The 20,997-nt window shown below is 37.4% G+C and overlaps 1 protein-coding gene across 2 annotated transcripts in view; it reads left to right on the top strand.

The window, feature by feature from the left end:
- Window positions 1-7,084, top strand: part of LOC144973734 (uncharacterized) — a 40,550-nt gene extending 33,466 nt beyond the window's left edge. For both annotated transcript variants that reach the window (XM_078916566.1, XM_078916565.1), the window contains exon 3: window positions 4,132-7,084. In XM_078916566.1, the coding sequence (XP_078772692.1) occupies window positions 4,132-4,526 (395 nt within the window). In that variant the 3' untranslated portion in view covers window positions 4,527-7,084. The remainder of the gene's footprint in view (window positions 1-4,131) is intronic.
- The last annotated feature ends 13,913 nt before the right edge of the window (window positions 7,085-20,997 follow it).

Here is a 20,997-nt window from a genome sequence, read left to right as displayed (position 1 = left end):
TGTCAATATAACAGAAATTAACTTTGCTTGCGTATTCGGGGATTGATCTCGGACCCTCCCACCCTACCCATCCCCCCATTTATAATCGAGTCAAGTGTGAAGGTTCGTACCAAAAGTGCATAACGCCAGGCTCAGAGTTTGCTACCACCAGTCCAATCACTGATCACGATGGATTCGATTGACTTTGCTACTTGACGAGTCAAAGTGATAACATATAAAGTACTGGTAAAGTAGTCTTTCAGAGCCAGTTGGCCCCATGGAGTCGGAGTTTATCCCGCTTTCTATTGCGTGAAACGGACAATAGCAATTGCTTGCTATCTTTTGTCTATAGCAAAGTACTTACTATCCGCCAAATCTAGCAGGCTCAGTTACCCATTCACTGCCGGATGGACAAGTATGGGGGGGGGGGGGGGGGGGTCAGAAAAGATCTCGACTGCACCCAGGATCGTCTTGGTCCCTTTGCGTCTGCAGCGAGTGCTCTACCAGCTGATCTATCGAGACCCCCTGGTCAAAGTGATATATAGCTACTGTAAAATGCAATAAACAATAATGAATATCTAACAGCTTCAAAAAATAACGGCTATGTGGTCATGTGGTATGACACTCGTTTTTGGATCGGAAGGTCCTGTGCTCGAGCCTCGCTCGGCGCATATTTGAGTCCTTGGAAAAAGCTCTTTACTCAAATTCTCTCACCGTACTCAGGTGTAAAATGAGTACCTGGCCGTCAACAGCGTTGTCTCTGTCCGGAAAAACTTATAATATCGCGGCTCCAACCCAGGACCTTCTGATCCAACAGCGAGTGTCATACCACAAGACTACATAGCCGCACAACCTACCCAGTTGCTAATGGATGGACCCCCTCCACCCCCCCCCCCTCAAAAAAAAGGAGTCATTCCGAGCCATTTGCCCCATGGAGTTTATCTCGACTTATAAAGCGTGAAATAGACACGAGCAATGGGCATGATCTATATTACATTTCCATGTGCTCGAGGTCATTGGTCACACTGCAAAGCGTGCTCAAAATGACGCACATAGTGAAAAGTGTTCACAGTTTTTGAAAGTTCTAACATCACGATTGGTCATTTTGTTCAGCTTGACACATGGGTATGATTACAACTTTCATCAACAAAGCAGCGTGTTTACATTTCTGAAGAAATATCCAATCGTTGGGCAGCAACAAACCATGTGACTGATGACTTGGTTGGACGAAAACATGAATATAGATCGCTCCCATTGCTTGCTACCTTTAGGATAGAGCGCCAGATCTAACAGACATAACTTGACCCAATCAACTACTGATTGGACAGGGGGTCAGAAAAAATCTCGACTTCACCCGGAATCTGCTGTAGTCCTTTTGGTTGTGAAGAGACGACGCTATCGACTGAACTGTCGGGACCCCCCCCCCCCCCTCCCCCTGGGCGGGTGGACAAGTGGGTAAAAAAAAAGATATAGATAGAATGAAGTTGATGTCACCGTGGCCATCGTAAACTTATAGCCTGACACTGAACAAAAAATGACGTCAAAATGCCAGTCTTTTGCCGCAAAGAAAACAAATCGTGAGTTGTATTCAATAGTTATATAAACGTTCATGGATACACACAGTTTTGTGTGTTGGTCCGTTATACTTCCGGATGGCAATGTTATGAGCTTCGTAGCCAAGCGCATAGTATCTATAGATAGTTCGAAGATGACGTCACTCAGGTCTTTGTTATTGTTTTTTGCCATCCGCGTTTATGAGTAATGCTCACTGAACTGTATTAACCCGACTATAAACGTTATTGGATACACACAGTTTTGTGTGTTGGTCCGTTATATTTCCGGATGGCAATATTATGAGCTTCTTAGCCAAGCGCATACTATCTATAGTGACTGCACTCAGGTCTATAGATAGAATGCGCTTGGCCAAGGAGTTGACAACATTGCCACCCAGAAGTAAAACGGATCAACACACAAAACTATGTGTAACCATGAACTTTTATAGTCTGGTTAATACAGTTTAGTGAGAATTACCCATAAACGCGGATGGCAAAAAAAACAATAACAAAGACCTGAGTGACGTCAACGTCGTTCTATCTATAAACGTTCAAGGTTGCACATTGTTTTGTGAGCTGGTCCGTTATACTTCCGGATGGCAATGTTGTGAGCTTCTTAGCCAAGTGCATACTATCTATATTGACTACACCCAGGTCGATAGTTAGGTGTCCCTTTGTGAGGGCAGAGCTCTTTCACCGAGTTATCTAAACCCCTAAAATGATTAAATTGTTTGTATATTTTTTTTTAACGTGAGCTTTTATATAGCGCATAATCCACTAAACGAGCTCAAAGCGCGTTACAAAGGCTCCCCGCACAACAGCAACACGTAACATGCAGAACGAGACAAAACGCCTCTCAGGCGATGTTACAATTTTTATTCCGACCAAGACAACTCTGTAAAATGGCCAGTTACTCATTTTCCAAGAGTACAGTGAGAGAGAATGTGATTAAAGAGGATTCAACTGTGCGTCGAGTGAGGCTCGAAACCAGGACCATCTGATCTGAAAGCGAGTTACCGAAGACGGACAGCTTAAGAATTCCTTAAATATCCAAGAGAGAGAAAGGGGGGGGGGGAGTGAGAGAAAGAGAGAAAGAAAGAAGGAGAAGAAAGAGAGAAAGAGAGAGAGAGAGAGAGAGAGAGAGAGAGAGAGAGAGAGAAAGAAGGAGAAGAGAGAGAGAAAGAGAGAAGGGAAAGAGAGAAAGAAGGAGAAGAGAGAGAGAGAGAGAGAGAGAGAGAGAGAGAGAGAGAGAGAAAGAAGGAGGGCATGTCTTGGCTGTGCGTGTCTGTATGAATTTATATATTATTCAAAGATAGATATATAGATAGATAGATAGGTAGATAGATAGCTTGATTGATTGATTGTTTGATAGAATGGAAGGTAGAGAGCGTGTGTGTATGTTAGTGTATGTGAGATAGACAGAGGAAGAAAGAAAGTAAGAAAAAAGTGTTTGTGTGTGTGTGTGTGTGAGAGAGAGAGAGAGAGAGAGAGAGAGAGAGAGAGAGAGAGAGAGTGTGTCTGATAATGTTCTACTGGTAATAAGATTATCTATTTTAAGATTTTACTATACTCTGTATTAGATTTCAATAATATTATAAGAAGAGATGAGTATCCGTTGGCATAATGATTAAATTTGATGTACGCGCAAGGCCGTAGTATGGGGGAAAATGTAGATAAAAAATAAAATTGGCCATAAAACTCGTCCTTCAAATAACAATCAATCGATTATCACTATACAACAATTTTGTCAAAATACCTCAAACCTCAGGGAAGATTTCAGTTTGAGAGTTGGTTTGTTTTGTTTTGATTTGTTTGTTTTTTTTTTTTGTTTTTTTTTTGGGGGGGGCTGTTTTCTTTTTTTTTTGGGGGGGGGGGGAGTTGTTTGTTTTTGTTTTTTTGTTTGTTTTTTTTTTTTGTTGTTGTTTTTGTTTTATTTGAAGTTTTTCTCGTGCATTTTTGTTGGGTTTTTTTCTTTTGTTGTTGTTGTTCGAGTTGTTTGTTTCGTTCTTTTTTTTTTTTTTTTTTTTGGGGGGGGGGGTTTCTTTCTTTCTTTCTTTTTTGACAAGATGAGTTTCCTTTTCTTGACACCCCAGATTTGGGAGATTTTGACAAGACGAGGGTCTGAATCGATCAGTACAGAAGGCCGTGTTTTCTGACAAGCATATTTTATCCTGGATTTTATAGAGTTTATAGAGCCATTGCTGTCTTGTGCGGCTATGTGGTCTAGTGGTATGACACTCGCTTACGGAACGGAAGTTCCTGGGTTCGAGCCTCGCTCGGATTTTTGTTGAGTCCTTGGAGAAGACTCTTTACTCACATTCTCTCACCGTACTCAGGTGTAAAATGAGTATCTGGCCGTAAACAGTATTGTCTCTGTCCGAAAAAAAAATTTATTATCGCCTCAAAGGCGTCATGTCCCGTCCTACATGTTAAATGTTGCTGTTAACCAGGGATCCCCTGTAAAGCGCTTTGAGCACATTTAGTGGAAATTGCGCTATATAAAGCTCAATTATTGTTGGAAACTGCTGGATTTGCATAAAGATATATAATGGAGAAGATATGATTAATATTATATTGTAATTTTTATTTCTTCCAACAGGTCTGGCCGCAATTCTTCGTCCGTACCGAGTGACTCAAAAGCAAAGGATGGACTTTCAACCAACGGCCAAGCGCTGTTGCCACATTGGCGAACGAGTTGCAAGGAAGAAGAAAATTTGTGACATTACAATCTTGGCAGTTTTCAGAAAATTCCAATACGAAAGATTGAAATATTCAAAGAATTTTTCAAATCGAGCAGAAAAGCATCCCCCGCGGTTTCGGATGAGCAGGTTATCCGAGAAAGTTTCAAAATGTTCGGCGGTTTTTCCAAAATACTTCGTCAAATGTTGTAATCGTAAAGTGGATTATTACAGAATGAAAAAGAAATGCAAGCTCATGCCACGAAAGAAACGAAACAAATGCAGAAAAATGGTTCAACAGAAATATTTGCATTGAAGTTATATTATTCCGTTCGTTCTTTGATCAGAATGTTAAAAATTAACAGCCTTGTTATGTTTTAAATATTGTTGAGAACAAACGACTTCCTTGCCAAAGCCTGAGAATGAAATGATGTACATGGTTGACATTATATAAAGGTGGAGTTCGATTAAAATCTAACCTTATTTCATCTGGAGATGATTGATTGTACTGTGGGCTTCAACAAAACATTGTGGTGACTTACGAAAACGCTGCCATCATCGCTGTGACTGAAATATTCATAAAAACGGTTAAACCTACTTCGCGAAGTCCCAGGTTTGAGAGTTTTTGCCAAGATGAGGGTCATTTAAATCGATCGATATTTGAATGACGAGTTTTCTGGCCAAATTTTTAAATATGGGTTTGTTTTTTTCCAAGAGTACGACTGTACCTACTGTCATGATGGATTTGTGGGAGATTAATTAATTTGTCACTCATTATCACGCACGAATCACCTAGGAACTAACTCACTTTATACTAAGCATTCATCTTATTATATATATTAGAAAACAAAAATCAATCTAGTTATTCACTCTATAAAATTTGCAATGCTGTCAGTTAGCTATCTAGATACATAAATGTGTTTCTTCTAAAATAATTTTATTGTTTGTTTGTTTTTTTTCATTTATTTAAAAAATATTTTCTATTTTTGTGTATTTAGGTGGGGGGGGGGGGGTGTTGTTTTGTTATGTTTGTTTTTTTTTTGTTGGTTTTGTTGTTCTGTTGGGTGTTGTTTTTTTTTTTTTTTTTTTTTTTTTTTTTTTTTTTTTTTTTTTTTGGTCTAGTTTTTTACAATTCTGGCTAGCAACATGATAAGTTGAGGAAGAGAATTTTGTAAGGTTTTAATCTTCTGTTTTATCGTTTTGTTTTATTTTAGTTTATTTTGTATATTTACTTTTTATTTTTGTTTCTTTTTTCTTTAACACGACTTGTGACTCTTTACAGAACAATGAACAATTCCACAACTTCACGACATCGACAAAGGCTGTGTGAAATCCTTGCCGTGACCTTTGTAATCAAATTTAATCACCATCGTCGTAATCAGGGCTTTTTTTTTTTTTTTTGTTTGTTGCTTTAGGTCTCTTCCAAAACAATTGAGGTTATATGAGAGACCGCTGAAACAAAAAAAAACAAGCAATCTAACAAAAATAGTACAAATGTAAATCAAAATCATAACCTAAAGATATCATAAGCTAAATTATAAATAACCAAGAACAAACAGGCAGAAGATTTACAGAAAAAAAAATATCCCCTGTCAAAAATACAATCACAAACCAAAGAAGCAGGATAGGCTAGTAAAGAGAAGAAGAAACGACATCACTATCGGATCGTACACCCATGCGAACATCATAGGTATATGATTCTAGGGTGATTCTCCCATCCAACCACCCGCTAATCAGGGCTTATGAGAGAAAGTGGATTTAGAGTTGAAATATTCAGACATAATAATAAAGAATTAATTGTTCTTTGCACTTTTAGCATTCTGCCGTTTTATTTAAGAACACAATGCCTATGTGCTATATGGTTAAGAGTGCATAAACTGTGTTTTTAAAAACAGCGGCAGAATTTATAGAATGTGCACCAATAAATGTGACCCTTCGCCTCAAAACGGTATTAAGTCGGGTTGGTTAGGATGCTGAGAATTTTATTTATAGCCAGAAATATCAGACTTGTGTTGAGTTTGTATGTTTTATTGAGGAGAATGGAGACCAGATTTTAGGGTACTAATGCCAACAATTTATATTTTTGACCAGTTTAACGTTAAATTTGGCTTTTAAGCCTGTTGTTCGTTCCGACATAATACCGTTTTGAGGCGATGGTATCTATATACTATATTAATAGTGCATAAACTGCGTTTTTAAAAACAGCGGTAGAATTTACAGAATGTGCCCCAATAAATACATAAAAGTCTATCCTAGTTTCGTTTGTTTTTGGTTTTTAAATTACGAGTAAAGAGCGACGTAAAGTAAATTTTCATTTTTCATTTTCATTTTGTAATTATCCTGCTTTTTGACTCAAAATGGTTATTTAGAAAATGTCGCCATCGTTGCTATCATCATCATCTTAATTATCATAATCGCCATCGTCATCATCATCATCATCATCATCATCATCATCATCTTCATCATCATCATCATCATCATCTTCATCATCATCATCATCATCATCTTCATCATCATCATCATCATCATCTTCATCATCATCATCATCATCATCATCATCATCATCATCATCATAATCATCATCATCATCATCATCATCATCATCATCATCATCATCATCATAAGCACCCTTATCATCATTATTATTATTATTATTATCATCATCATTTCCATCGTTATTGATGTTACCATTGCATTCAATCAATTAATATGATGGTACCACTTCAAAGTGTTAACAAGGTGCTCTGCAACTATAAACGGGTAAGGTGAAAATAATTCAATTATGTATTGTGAATCGTGTTTCTATTTTACGACATTGACTCATTCATTATTTTTTCATTTACCCAACTTTGGAAAATAAAACTTCAAACAAAATATTTTGTCCATTTCCTTTTCTTAGAATACAATCCTAATATCATAAACATAAAGTCATCATCGACATCATTATCATCATCATCATCATCATCATCATCATCATCATCATCATCGTCGTCGTCGTCGTCGTCGCCGTCGTCGTCGTCATCGTCATCACAAACCCTCTTTCTCTTCATCCTTCCTCTCCGCCACTCTCTCTCTCTCTCTCTCTCTCTCTCTCTCTCTCTCTCTCTCTCTCTCTCTCTCTCTCTCTCTCTCTCTCTTCTCTCTCTCTCTCTCTCTCTCTCTCTCTATTTATCTATCTATCTATCAATTTATTTATTTTTCTATCTATCCATCTATCTACTGAATCGTGTTGTATACAAATATGGTACGAATAGTGCTCCACGTGTAGCAATAGAGCGAATTATTCTTGTAATATTTACCACGATGTTGGAGTCAGTCTACATTAATGTTTCTGGCATTCCAGTCATCATGACGATGGCTATTTAGGCCTGAAACATCGATATAGACTGACTCCAACATCGTAGTAAATATTACAATAATATATATATATATATATATATATATATATATATATATATATATATACATATATATATATATTATTTTAATATTTACTACAATGTTTGAGACAGTCTACATTAATGTTTCAGGCCTAAATAGCCATCGTCAGGACTGAGTTGGTTTGTTGACTGTTGTTGTTCGTTGAAGTGGTTCCTTATATATATTATTGTAATATTTACTACGATGTTGGAGTCAGTCTATATCGATGTTTCAGGCCTAAATAGCCATCGTCATGACTGAGTTGGTTTGTTGACTGTTGTTGTTCGTTGAAGTGGTTCCGGAACAACAGTCAACAAACCAACTCAGTCCTGACGATGGCTATTCAGGCCTGAAACATTAATGTAGACTGTCTCAAAGATTGTGGTAAATGTTAAAATAATAATTCGCTCCATGACTACATGTCGAGCACATTTCGTACCATATTTGTATCAAACACGATTCAATATATATATATATATATATATATATATATATATATATATATATATATATATATATATATATATATACAACTATTTATCTATCTATCTAACACATTGTGTCCACAACACAAAAGAGAAGTATTTTCCTGTTAACTATCCGCTACCATTCACCGTAATAACCCCAGACAACAAAATCTCACCCCCTCCCCCTTATCAAATATAGACTATATACTATAGATAATATGAAGTTGACGTCATTGATGTCTTTGTTATTGCTTTTTGCCATCCGCGTTTGTGAATAATTCTCCCTAAACTGTATTAACCAGACTATAAACGTTCAAGGTTACACAGTGTTTTGTGTGTTGGTCCGTTATACTTCCGGATGGCAATGTTGTGAGCTTCTTAGCCAAGCGCATACTATCTATAAGGTTAACACAAAGATTTTCATAATGCTCAACTTTTAGTAGGGGAGCCATTTTTGAGGCATCGCTGGTGTTATGTTGTTAGCCAAAACAAATTTGTTGATCCCGTTCTACATGTTAAATGTTGCTGTTGACCAGGGACCCCTTGTAAAGCGCTTTGAGCACATTTAGTGGATATTGCGCTATATAAAGCTCAATTTTAATTTTTTTTTAATTTAATCAACAACATAATAAATATAAATGTGAGACCCCAAAATAATACCTTTCTATCTATCTATCTATCGTTCTATCTATCTATCTATCTATCTATCTATCTATCTATCTATTTATCTATCTATCTATCTCTCTATCTATGTATGCGGCATGTGGTCTTGTGGTATGACTCTCGTCTTTGAATCGGAAGTTCCAGGGTCCAGAGCATAGTTGAGTCCTTGGAAAAGGTACTTTACTTACAATCTCTCACAGTACTCAGGTGTAAAATGAGGTCCTGGTCGCTAACAGCGCTGTCTCTGTTCGATGAAAATGTAATATCGTCTAACATGCGTCATTTCTCGTTCTTCGTGTTACAGTGTTGCTGTTGACTAGGGACCCGTTGTAAAGCGTATTGAGCACGTTTAATGGATATTGCTCTATATAAACGCTTAAGCTTTTTTAATCTATCAATCTATCTATCTGTCTGTCTATCTGTTTGTCTGCCTGTCAATCTATCTATATGCCTATCTGTCTAACTGTCTTTCTGTCTATCTATCTATATACATGCCTATCCGTCTGTCTGTCTATTTATCTATCTATCTATCTCCCTTCACATTCTCTATCGATCTATTTCTCTCTCTCTCTCCCTTTCTCATACTTACCAAGGGCAATTAACATCTTTAAGAATCTTAAAACCCCAGCACCCATGATCTTCTCCTCCTCTCCCACCCCCCCCCCCCTCTCTCTCTCTCTCTCTCTCTCTCTCTCTCTCTCTCTTCTCTCTCTCTCTTCTCTCTCTCTTCTCTCTCTCTCTCTCTCTCTCTCTCTCTCTCTCTCTCTCTCTACTGACTCTCTCCCACGTCTTATAATAAATTCCTTTACACCTCCCATTTTCCAAATAATTTATGATTAAAACAAAAACAAGGCACGGAACGAGAAACGAACGTGTAAATGAATAGTGTACGTAAATTTACCTTGGCGTGGGTGTCGAATGTGTCAAACAGGTTTTTAAACCTTGTCCACAATACGCTTCAACAGCCGTAACGTCACTTCCCTCGTAATGACGCATGGTAACTTAGTAACTAGATCTAAACTATCGGAACAATGGCGGACGCCGTTATGAAATATTTCTCCGACGAGCATAAAAGCGTATCCAGAGGGGAAAAAAAAACATTATAAATCTGATCATGTTTTGACTTTTACACATTCTGATCACAAGACATATGAAAAGTTCTAGCCAGCATGAATAATTTTTTTTTTAAAACCCGATTTTCTTTGTTTAGAACCACGATGGCCGCCGTTGCTGGGCGACGTGACATCAGACTATGGAATCCAATTTATTTGATATTGCGGTATGAATCAGTCTACGTAAATGACAGTAAATTTGAAATGAAATTGAAACGATAAACACAGCAAATTTGTACTACAAAAATTATGAGCTTTCATCTAGCGCAATATCCACCAAGTATGCTCAAAGCGCTTTACAAAAGTTTCAAGCCAACATTAATTCTGAACATGAAAGACGGACGAGCCATGACGCCTATGGAGAGCAGTTATATGATAAAATTGTTTTTCGTTGTTACCAATCACGTACTCATTTTAGACATGAATATGGTGAAGACATGAGACTAAAAAAGCCTTTTACCAAGAACTCAGGATTTTCACTTCCCACACTTTCTCGAACCCGTGACCCTCGCGTCACGTGACGAGTGTTATAGCGCTAGACCACGAAGTCGAACAAGAAAACTTACCATGGTTATATTGATGACGGTGGATGGTAGGTCATGAATTGGAGCAAAAGTAAAAACTAACCAGATTTCCCCGTTCTCTAACTCTAGGCTCTAGGAGTGTCACGTGATTAATTAAACTTAACACAGACACGCTCTTATACTTATACTTAATTTACTGAATACACATGACTTTGGCACTGCACTATACCAAGCGAGACTGAAGATATTTTTCACTTTGAATCAACATCAGGTTCTTTTCAGGGTCTGATCAACTAACTTTATGACAAATTAAAGTTTTTCACTATGTCGTAAACGCATTTCGGGAGGCCTTCCGAATGCTACTACATCTCCAGTATTCTTTTTTTATATAATGTTCTAGTAGGGGATTTGGGAAGGGGAAAACTTTTTTTTCAAAGTCTCCCCCCACCCAAACACCCTACTAGAACATTATAAAAAAAAGTCTCATTGTAAGTTTTCTTGTTCGACAACGCGATATTTTCATTCTCTGCTGTTTGTGGAGAAGTACCGGATGAAAACAGCAGAGAATAAAAATATCGCGTTGTCAGAGCCCAACTTGGGATTCAACCGACACGGCACCCTCCGTCTGGCTGAGAGAGAGAGAGATAAAGAGAGAGAAAGAGAGAGAGATAAAGAGAGAGAAAGAGAGATAAAGAGAGAGAAAGAGAGAGAGAGATAAAGAGAGAGAAAGAGAGAGAGAGATAAAGAGAGAGAGAGAGAGAGAGAGAGAGAGAGAGATCAGCGAGCGGTCGCACTAGCCACTGAGCCATCCAGCCACACAAAAGAATGTCTTTCAAACTTAGTACATATCGTGCGGACCTCTCTTCTCTCAACTACTTTATATTGAGCTTTAATATAGCGCAATATCCTCTAAACGTACTCAAAGCGCTTTACAAGATGTCCCTGGCAAACAGCAACATTTAACATGTAGGTCGGGATATAACGCCTTTTAGGCGATATTACAATCACTTTTTTTAGACACAGACAACGCTGTTAACGGCCAGGTACTCATTTTACACTTGAGTACGGTAGAGAATGTGAGTCAAGGGCCTTCTCCAAGGACTCAACTATGCGCCGAGCGAAGCTCGAACCCAGGACCTTCAAATCCGAAAGCGAGTGTCATACAACAAGACCACATAGCCGAACTACTTTGGGGATCAAAACGAGGCTGGCTGACTGACCTCGCGAATGTTCTATTAATAGCGAGCAAATTAATGCTATGCGCTCTTCTCTGTATGGAACAAGACAAACACAAACAAAAAAAAAACCTACAAGACATATTATGAAAAACTGGTTCTAAACTATCGGAACAATTTCGGACGCCCTTATGAAATACTTCTCCGACGAGCATAAAATTGTATCCAGAGGAGAAAAGCATTATAAATCTGATCATGTTTTGATTTTTATACATTCTGATCACATGACACGTGAAACAGTTCTAGCCAGCATGAAGAATAAAAAGTACCGATTTTGTTTTTTGTTTAGAACCAAGCTGCTGGTTGCTGGGCGGACGTGACATCAGACGATTTAATCCAATTGGCCCAATTTGGTACATGCCCCTCTTGTCTAGCTGGAAATAATCTTAAACAAAAAAATTAATTCAACTTCATTTATCTATCTAGTTTATGTCATGGTCCAATTTGGTACATGTCCCACATTTCTCGCTGAAAATAATCTTAACTATCTCCTTACCGACCATTTTCCGGATTTTCACCGAAACTTCACACCCAACCTATACAAAAATAGATTTATTATTATTATATCTGTTAGTCTGGTTCTTGCTATATCTACATATTATTTTTGCTAATCGAGCTCTTCAACACAGTATTTATATAGACGTCTACTTTAACTCTCGCAAACATTTTTGTTCAAATATTATGATGTACAAAAGAAATTAGAATGACAAAAATGTTGGCTGCATCGTAATAAATGTGACAATTTTCCTAAGGGTGGGGGTAAGGAGTGGGTTAAACAAAAACAAAAAAATCAACTTCATTTAGATAGTTCATGCCATTTATATACAAAAAACTTCCATTGTTCTTCATTCTTTATCACAAAGTCCTCATTTACTTCGAGTATTTATAAAGACTTGGTCATCACTGCGTCAAAACACCAACACAAAATTACGTTCTCGATTAGTCTGACCGTAGCCATCGTTAACTTATAGCCTGACCAGGGACGGCTGGTAATAATGGGCAGGGTGGGCAAATACCAGCCTGTTTTTTTCAAGTTATAAGCTGTATTACCAGGTCCGAAATAATCTAATTTAAATTAGATAATTTCAAAAGTTACTACTTAAACTTGATACTTCGTACTGAAATCAATTTGTGTGTATTTTTGATAGATTGCGAATGACCATGCACCCCGTAATGCATAAACCAGGATACGCTCCTGTTCTTTTTATCAACCCCCCCCCCCCCCCTCCCCTCCCCAACCACTCCACTCCGCCCACATCGTCATCTCATCGTCACGTCGCCTGACGGTGAACTAACTCCGATTTTTGCTGTCTGGCCTCTCTAGTACTAGGTCGGGCTAATTCAAATGAGCCCACCTTAATAACCAGTGAACACTGAATAGAGCTTTTGGCAAACGAACTTTTTCTTATTTATTGCCTTACTTGTGCTGGTACCATTGATGTAATGACTTTGGGAAGGTTCCAGTATTGAATTAAATTTATTAACTTACTAATATTATATCAATTTAGTATTAATTTGTGTTGTTTTTATATATTTGTTTATCCATTTAAATTATTTCTTTTTTTTTTTCTCGTTTTCTTTAAGTACTTCTCAAAACTCATTTATTTAAATTGTTTTCTTATTTGTTTTTTGTTGTTTTTTGTTTTTGTTTTTTAACAAATTAATTTGTTAGTTCTTTTTTTAATTATTCTTAAAGTAATTACCGCTGTATTTTTATTGCCAGACTAAATAATTTTGCAAAACAATGTAATTTTCTATTGTATTTCCTCTAATAAAACAAAACATTTCATTCAAAAGTCACGACTAAATAAATATTAATACAACCACCATTTTGATTTTCTCAACAATTGAATTAGTATACGAGAAATACTCTTCTGAGTAAGGAGAGAGTTGAATTCTAAGTTATAGAGGAAATAAAGACGTTTAAAGGAAGGGTGGGCAGATTCCGTACTTGCCCGTCCTGAAGCTAATACATACATAAGATAGTTCGCGACGAAGAGGCGGGAAGCTAGGGTTGGTTGGGGAAGGAGCATAGCACTCTTGTATAGATAGCATTGGGAAGGAGTAAAGATAACACGGTCGTTATTGTGATAGTATAACGAATGCATGAGGAGAGATTGATAACATTCTTTTGTCTTAATTGTATTGTGTGAATTATTGGCGAAAGCCTAAGATTAAATAAACTTTGTAATATCGTATGGTGGTAACCATCATTGTCGACGACATCGTGGTTGTCATCACATCATCATCATCATCATCATCATCATCATCATCATCATCATCATCATCATCATCATTAACAACAACAACAACAACAACAACAACAACAACAACAACAACAACAACAATATTAACAACAAGTACAACAATCGTCTCCACAACTATCATTCTAACCAACAGCACCACCAAAACCACTATCATAATTACATCCTCCCTCACCGCCTCGTCTTCCTCCTCCTCCTCCACCACCACCACCACCGCTACCACTATTCCAACCACTACCACCACCGGCACAATCATTCTAACCACCAAGACAGCAGTAAAAATGATGCAATTTCAGCTCTGAATGAAACTCGAGTCATATCGCTGTTGTTGCTTCTCGATGAAAACTTTAAGGTTACTACATACTACTGAAAACCAGTAATGTAACAGAAATATTAATCTCGCCGTTGAGGGATTAAAGCATCTCTTTAATTTTTCGAGTGAACGAAATGGGACTTCTATTGTCAAGGTGTTGTCGCATTATGTCTCGTCGCTTTAGTTTTTAGTTGTATTCTCTTTCGTGATTATTTTTTGATTACGTTTGGAATAATTAAAATCTACTGGTATTGTCATTTCATTGTGAATGTGATTATTTGTGGTTGAAATATTTTTTTTAAAGGTGAAAAAAAAATTATAATTAAAAAAAAAAAAATAATATATATATATATATATATATATATATATATATATATATATATATATATGACCGGATCATCTTTGCCCAACCACTGTAAATAGGCTAGAACCGCCACTGAGCCTGACACTAGAACCGTGGCCTTCGTAAAGTTATGGCCTGACACTGACCAAAAAATGACGTCAAAAGGCCAGTCTTTTGCCACAAAAGAAAACAAATCGTGAGTTGTATTCAATAGCTCAACCAATGAAATAACTTGTTTCCATGAACTCTACTAACAACAACTCACTAGGCGGTGCAAAAACCAAAAACGTCAAACTGCCAGTCCTTTTGGATTTCAGTGTCAGGCTATAACATAACGATGGCTACGATCAGTCTGACCGTAGCCATCGTTAACTTTTTGCCTGACACTTCTTCTTCGCTTCTTCTAGGTTCCATGTCTGGTCCAGGCTTCGGATACTGCATGAATTATCTCTCTCCATTCCTCCCTGTCTCTTGCTTTTTCAAACAGCTCTTGGATTGTTAGGTTGGTGAAGCCCTTCAGTTGGTCTATGAGTGTTTTTCTTTGTCTCCCCCGGGCGCGTTTACCAGATATTTTTCCACAACTTGCCAGGTATTCATTCTTATCTTTCCTTACTATGTGTCCGAAAAAGGATAGTTGTCGATCCGCTATTAAGGGCATTAGTTTCCTTTGTTGGTATGTTTGTTTTAGCACTTCTTCGTTCGTTTTGTGTGCAGTATACGATATTCTCTGCATCCTTCTCAAGCACCACATTTCAAAAGCTTCAATGTTCTTTTGTGTTTCTGCATTTGTAGTCCAGCTTTCGCATCCGTATAACAAGATTGGCCACACGTAGCACTGCAAGACTCGGAATCTAATCCCGAACGACATCTGTTTGTTTTTCAAAATGTTTCCCAGGTCCATGAAGGCCTGTTTGGCTTGAGTTATTCTTGCTCGTATGTCTCGGTTACATCTTCCATCTGTTGTCACTATTGAACCTAGGTATTTAAAACTTTCTACGTTGGTAAGTTGCTCGCCGTGAATCGTTATATTGCAGGTGTTGTTGTTTTCGGGTTTTTCTGTATTACTATGCATTCCGTTTTGGTGATATTCACTTCCATTCCCTTGGCTTCACTATCTACTACCACTTTGTCAACAATCTTTTGAAGTTGGATTTCTGATGTTGCAATGAGTACCGTATCGTCTGCGTATCTTATATTATTTATGTTGTGACCTCCTACTTTTATTCCCTCCATATTAGTTATGCCCCTCATGATTGTTTCTTGGTATAGATTAAACAGATCTGGTGAGGCAACACACCCTTGACGGACTCCTTTCTTAATAGGAATGGAATTTCCTGTAGAGTTTCCGATTTTGATAGATGTCTGCTGGGTGTAGTATAATGTTTGCATGAGTCTGAGGTCTTTCTCATCAGCGCCAATGGAGTGCAGTTGTTTTAGTATTTCTTCGTGGCGTACTCTATCAAAAGCTTTTTTGTAGTCGACAAAACAGAGGTATAGTGGGGTCTGAACCTGTATAGCTCTTTCACTTAAAACACGGAGACACTAGAGCACCCTTAAGTCTTATAGTTTGACGTCATTTATTAGGGCTGTGAAGCGTCTGGTGAGTTGTTAGTAGAGCTCAAGGAAACAAGTGATTCCATTGGTTGAACTATTGAATACAATTCACGATTTGTTTCCTTTAGTGGCCAAAGACTTGTCTTTTGACGTAATTTTTTGGTCAATGTCAGTCTATAGATAGAACAAAGTTGACGTCACTCTGGTCTTTGTTATTGCTTTTTTGCCATCCGCGTTTATGAGTACTTCTCACTAAATTGTATTAACCAGACTATAAAAGTTCAAGGTTACACATAGTTTTGTCTGTTGGTCCGTTACACTTCCGGATTGCAATGTTGTGAACTTCTTAACACAAGCGCAAACTATCTATAAGTTTACGATGGCTACGGTCTGGCGAGCTCTCTGTTTGAAGAAGAAGAAAAAAAATAGAGAAAATAATATGAAAACCAACCAACCCCCACCCCCGCCCCTCAGAACTAAAACAGTTACATTGGCAACCAACTCTCCTGTTTGTTGATCAACCGTAGCTAACTGTAGAGTACTTGGAATGGCAGGAACGAAAAGAATGTATTATTTGTTGTGTAAATAGTTGAAGCAAATTGATTTGACTATTAACTTAACACTTGAGAATTCAAAACAAAACGGTTCATCAAGCGTAAGTTATGATGAAATATTTCTCTGAAATGGCAGGAGGCCAACTCATTATGTCATGAAGAGGAAGACATTCCTATTTAAGATGATGAAATTTCTCTACACGTAAGTACAGCCAGTCTCAAATTTTAAAAATAGAATAAAATTTCAACAAAAATAAATACATTATTTTTTTTAATTCAAAATTAAAGTTTCGACCAAGAAACTTTAATCTTTAATATCGACCGACCAAAATGAATTTCAACTTGTTAAAACAACGCGTGTGTTTTGTTTTGTTTTTCGTTGGTGGGTTTGTTTTTTTTTTTGGGGGGGGGGGGGGGGGGGGGGGAGGATTTGTTTTTGTTTTGTTTTTGGTTTTTTCTGTTATTTTTGTTTATTTGTTTGGGTTTTGCGGGGATTTTTTTTTTTTTTGGGGGGGGGGGGGTTTGTTGGGTTTTTTTGTTGTTGTTGTTGTTGTTGTTTTTTGTTTTTTTTGTTTTTTTGTTTTTTTTTTTTTTTTTGTTTTTTGTTTTTTTTTTTTTTTTTGTTGTTTTTTTTTGGGGGGGGGGGGGGGGGGGGGGGGGGGTTCGTTGTTACTTTTCAAAAAAAAAAATTTAAGCGTGTTCATATTATTTCACAATAATCCATGGTATCCAGATTTCATCCATTTCTATTTTGCTTTCTTTTTACTTTGTAGCTATTGCCTGTACAGTTACGTTTTGATGGTAAACGTGATGATCTCGCACCTGTTGGTCAGTACTGACGAATGGGTGCTGGGACCTATTGATCAGGACCGAACCACAGGTGCCACAACCCACAGACAACCTATCTTTGGTATGTATCACCCCTCGTCATTGATCAGTACTGACAAAGACTTCTTCGGACTTATTCGTCACTACGTACCTAAATTAATCCATGAAAAAGAAAACAAATTAAAATCCCAGGCTCCCATGCCAACTTATCCCATGACACTTAGTAGTTACGTTTGATTTAAGTCTAACGCGTTAGATCGTAGCCATCGTTAACTTATAGATAGAATGCGCTTGGCCAAGGAGTTCACAACATTGCCATCCGGAAGTATAACGGACCAACACACAAACTCTGTGTAACCATGAACTTTTATAGTCTGGTTAATACAGTTTAGTGAGAACAACTCACAAACGCGGATGGCAAAAACAATAACAAAGGCCTGAGTGACGTCATCTGCATACTATCTATAGATAGAATGAAGATGACGTCACTCAAGCGTTTGTTATTGTATTTTGCCATCCGCGTTTGTGAGTGATTCTCACTAAACTGTATTAACCAGACTATAAAAGTTCATGGTTACACATCGTTTTGTGTGTTGGTCCGTAATACGTCCGGATGGCAATGGTGTGAGCTTCTTAGCCAAATGCATACTATCTATAACCTGACCGTGGCCTTAGTAAATTTGTGGCCTGATACCGTGGCCTTTGTCCAAAACAAGACGTCAAATTGCCAGTCTTTTGCCACAAAAGAAAACAAATCGTGAGTTGTATTCAATAGTTCAACCAATGAAATAACTTGTTTCCATGATCTCTCCTCACGACAACTCACTAGGCGGTGCAAAAACCAAATAATGACGTCAAACTGCCAGTCCTTTTGGATTTGAGTATCAGGCTATAACATAACGATGGCTACGACCTGACACGGACCAAAAAATGACGTCAAAATGCCAGTCTTTGGCCACAAAAGAAAACAAATCGTGAGTTGTATTCAATAGTTCAACCAATGGGACCACTTGCTTCCATGAGCACTACTAACGACAACTCACTAGGCGGTGCAAAAAAAAAAAAAAACAACAAGTAATGACTTCAAAATGCCAGTCTTTTTGGGTTTCAGTGTCAGGCTATATTATGTTAACGATGGCTACGGTTCGATCCGTTGGGGCAACCGAATGACTCTCGTTGGTTCAAGCCACCATAAGATTCTGTTTATTTTATTTTGTACTTTCTATTTTTAAGGGTTTTTTGTTTGTTTGTTTGTTTGCTGTTTTTTGTTTGTTTTTGTTTGTTTTTGTTTTGTTTTTTTGGGAGGGGGGGGGTTGTTGTTGTTTGTTTGTTTTGTTTTTGTTTTTTGTTTTTGGGTTTTTTTTTTTTGTTTTTTTTTTTTTTGGTTTTTGTTTATTTGTTTTGTTTTGCTTTTGTATATTTTCGTTATTGCTTAATATTTTTTTAAAGAGGAAAAGATGTTATGTAATCTGTCTTGCTACGATTATTTTATAATACTTTATCCGTTCTATTGATGAAGGTTGATTTTGTTCTTGCTTTGTTTTGGTTTGTTTTGTTTTTTTGGCGGGGGGGGGGGGGGTTGTTTATTTGTTTGTTGTTTTTTCTTTTGTCTTGCGAAAAAAATTCACGGAAAGGAGGAGAAACTTGCTAACGAATGGATTATTCCATTTTTGGGCCGCCTGGCTCAGCGGTACGGTTTGTACCCTAAAAGTACCGAGTTCGATCACCCGCCGCTGCGCTGTGTGGCCTTGAGCAAGTCACATTGCCCTAGCTCGACTTGCGGTGCGTTGCTGCACTGCGGCTGACGCCTGTGTTATTCCAGTCTTTCCCATTATCTCATTCATCTGTGGTGATTCATTCATCCTCATTTGTTGATAAAGGGGAAATCCGGACCGTTCATTGGATCTGTTTTTGTAATTAAATTGAAGCTTACATTCAATACTACATTATTAGTTATTTCTTCGAGCTTCGAGCAGCAACATTTGCAGTCTGATTGATAGAATTTAGTGAGTAGTAATCATAAAAACGGCTGGCTAAAAACAATAACAAAGAGCTGAGTGGTGTCAATTTCGTTCCATCAATAAGTTAACGAAGGCTATGTGTTGACTGACCCAAAATAAAAATTAGATAAATAGAGAAATAAATAAATCACAATAATTCTAGGCGACGGTCACCAATGCGTATTTAAAAAAAAAAAAAAGAAAAGAAAAACAAACAAGACGGATGCGAAATCTTTATAGAAAGTGTGCGCTTGGCTAAGAAGCTCACAACATTGCCATCCGGAAGTATAACGGACCAACACACAAAACTATGTGTAACCATGAACTTTTATCTGGTTCATACAGTTTAGTGAAAATTACTCATAAACGTGGATGGCAAAAAACAATAACAAAGACACGAGTGATGTCATCTTCGTTCTATCTATAGAAAGAGGAGTCCAGTTAGGATCAACGTATCAGACTTATCATCATGGCTTGACCAAATCACTGGTATTTTGGCCAGGAAATAGTTCTGCAAGTTGCATGGCGCTAATGTAATTATTATTCAAGCCCATTTAATTTCAACACACTAAAAAATCATCATTTACTGCATTTGGTACTTGAAAGAACTTTTCATAATGAAAAAATGAGAAAAGAAAGAAAAAGGCATTCAAAATGAAAACAGACATTTTCGGCAGATTTTTGCCAAATTGAATTAAAAAGACAAAAATAAATTTTAAAATCGAAACTTTTACAAATCAAGAATGTCAGTACTTGAGCGATAGATTTAAGAGATTTCACAGCATTCTAAACCAAAGCCAAAGACTAAATACGTCTTTAGATCATTTTATTTGTAATAATAATTAACCTGTAGATTTTTGACCAATCAAAACAACGTGAATGATACCGACCTCTTTCTGATCAATGTTGTTGTTTTTGTACCGCCAAATGGGTGACTAGTTATCACACGATTTTCTAGATCAGATTATAAACGTTTAAGTTTACACATAGTTTTCTGTGTTGGTTCTATAGATAGTATGCGCTTGGCTAAGAAGCTCATAACATTGCCATCCGGAAGTATAACGGACCAACACACAAAACTGTGTGTATCCATGTACTTTTATAGATAGTATGCAGATGACGTGACTCAGGCCTTTGTTATTGTTTTTGCCATCCGCGTTTGTGAGTTGTTCTCACTAAACTGTATTTACCAGACTATAAAAGTTCATGGTTACACAGAGTTTGTGTGTTCGTCCGTTAAACTTCCGGATGGCAATGTTGTGAACTCCTTGGCCAAGCGCATTCTATCTATAGTCTGGTTAATACAGTTCAGTGAGCATTACTCATAAACGCGGATGGCAAAAAACAATAACAAAGACCTGAGTGACGTCATCTGCATACTATCTATAGATAGTAAAATGTTGACGACGTCACTCAGGTCTTTGTTATTGCTTTTTGCCATCCGTGTTTATGAGTAGTTCTCACTAAACTTTTTTAACCAGACTATAGATAGTATGCAGATGACGTCACT

Source organism: Berghia stephanieae, chromosome 5, assembly GCF_034508935.2.
Source record: "Berghia stephanieae isolate SIO BIC M18660-M18661 chromosome 5, UCSD_Bste_1.3, whole genome shotgun sequence".
NCBI lineage: Eukaryota > Metazoa > Mollusca > Gastropoda > Nudibranchia > Aeolidiidae > Berghia > Berghia stephanieae.
The sequence above is the reverse complement of the archived record's forward strand: the minus strand, read 5'-3'. Positions and strand labels throughout refer to the sequence as shown.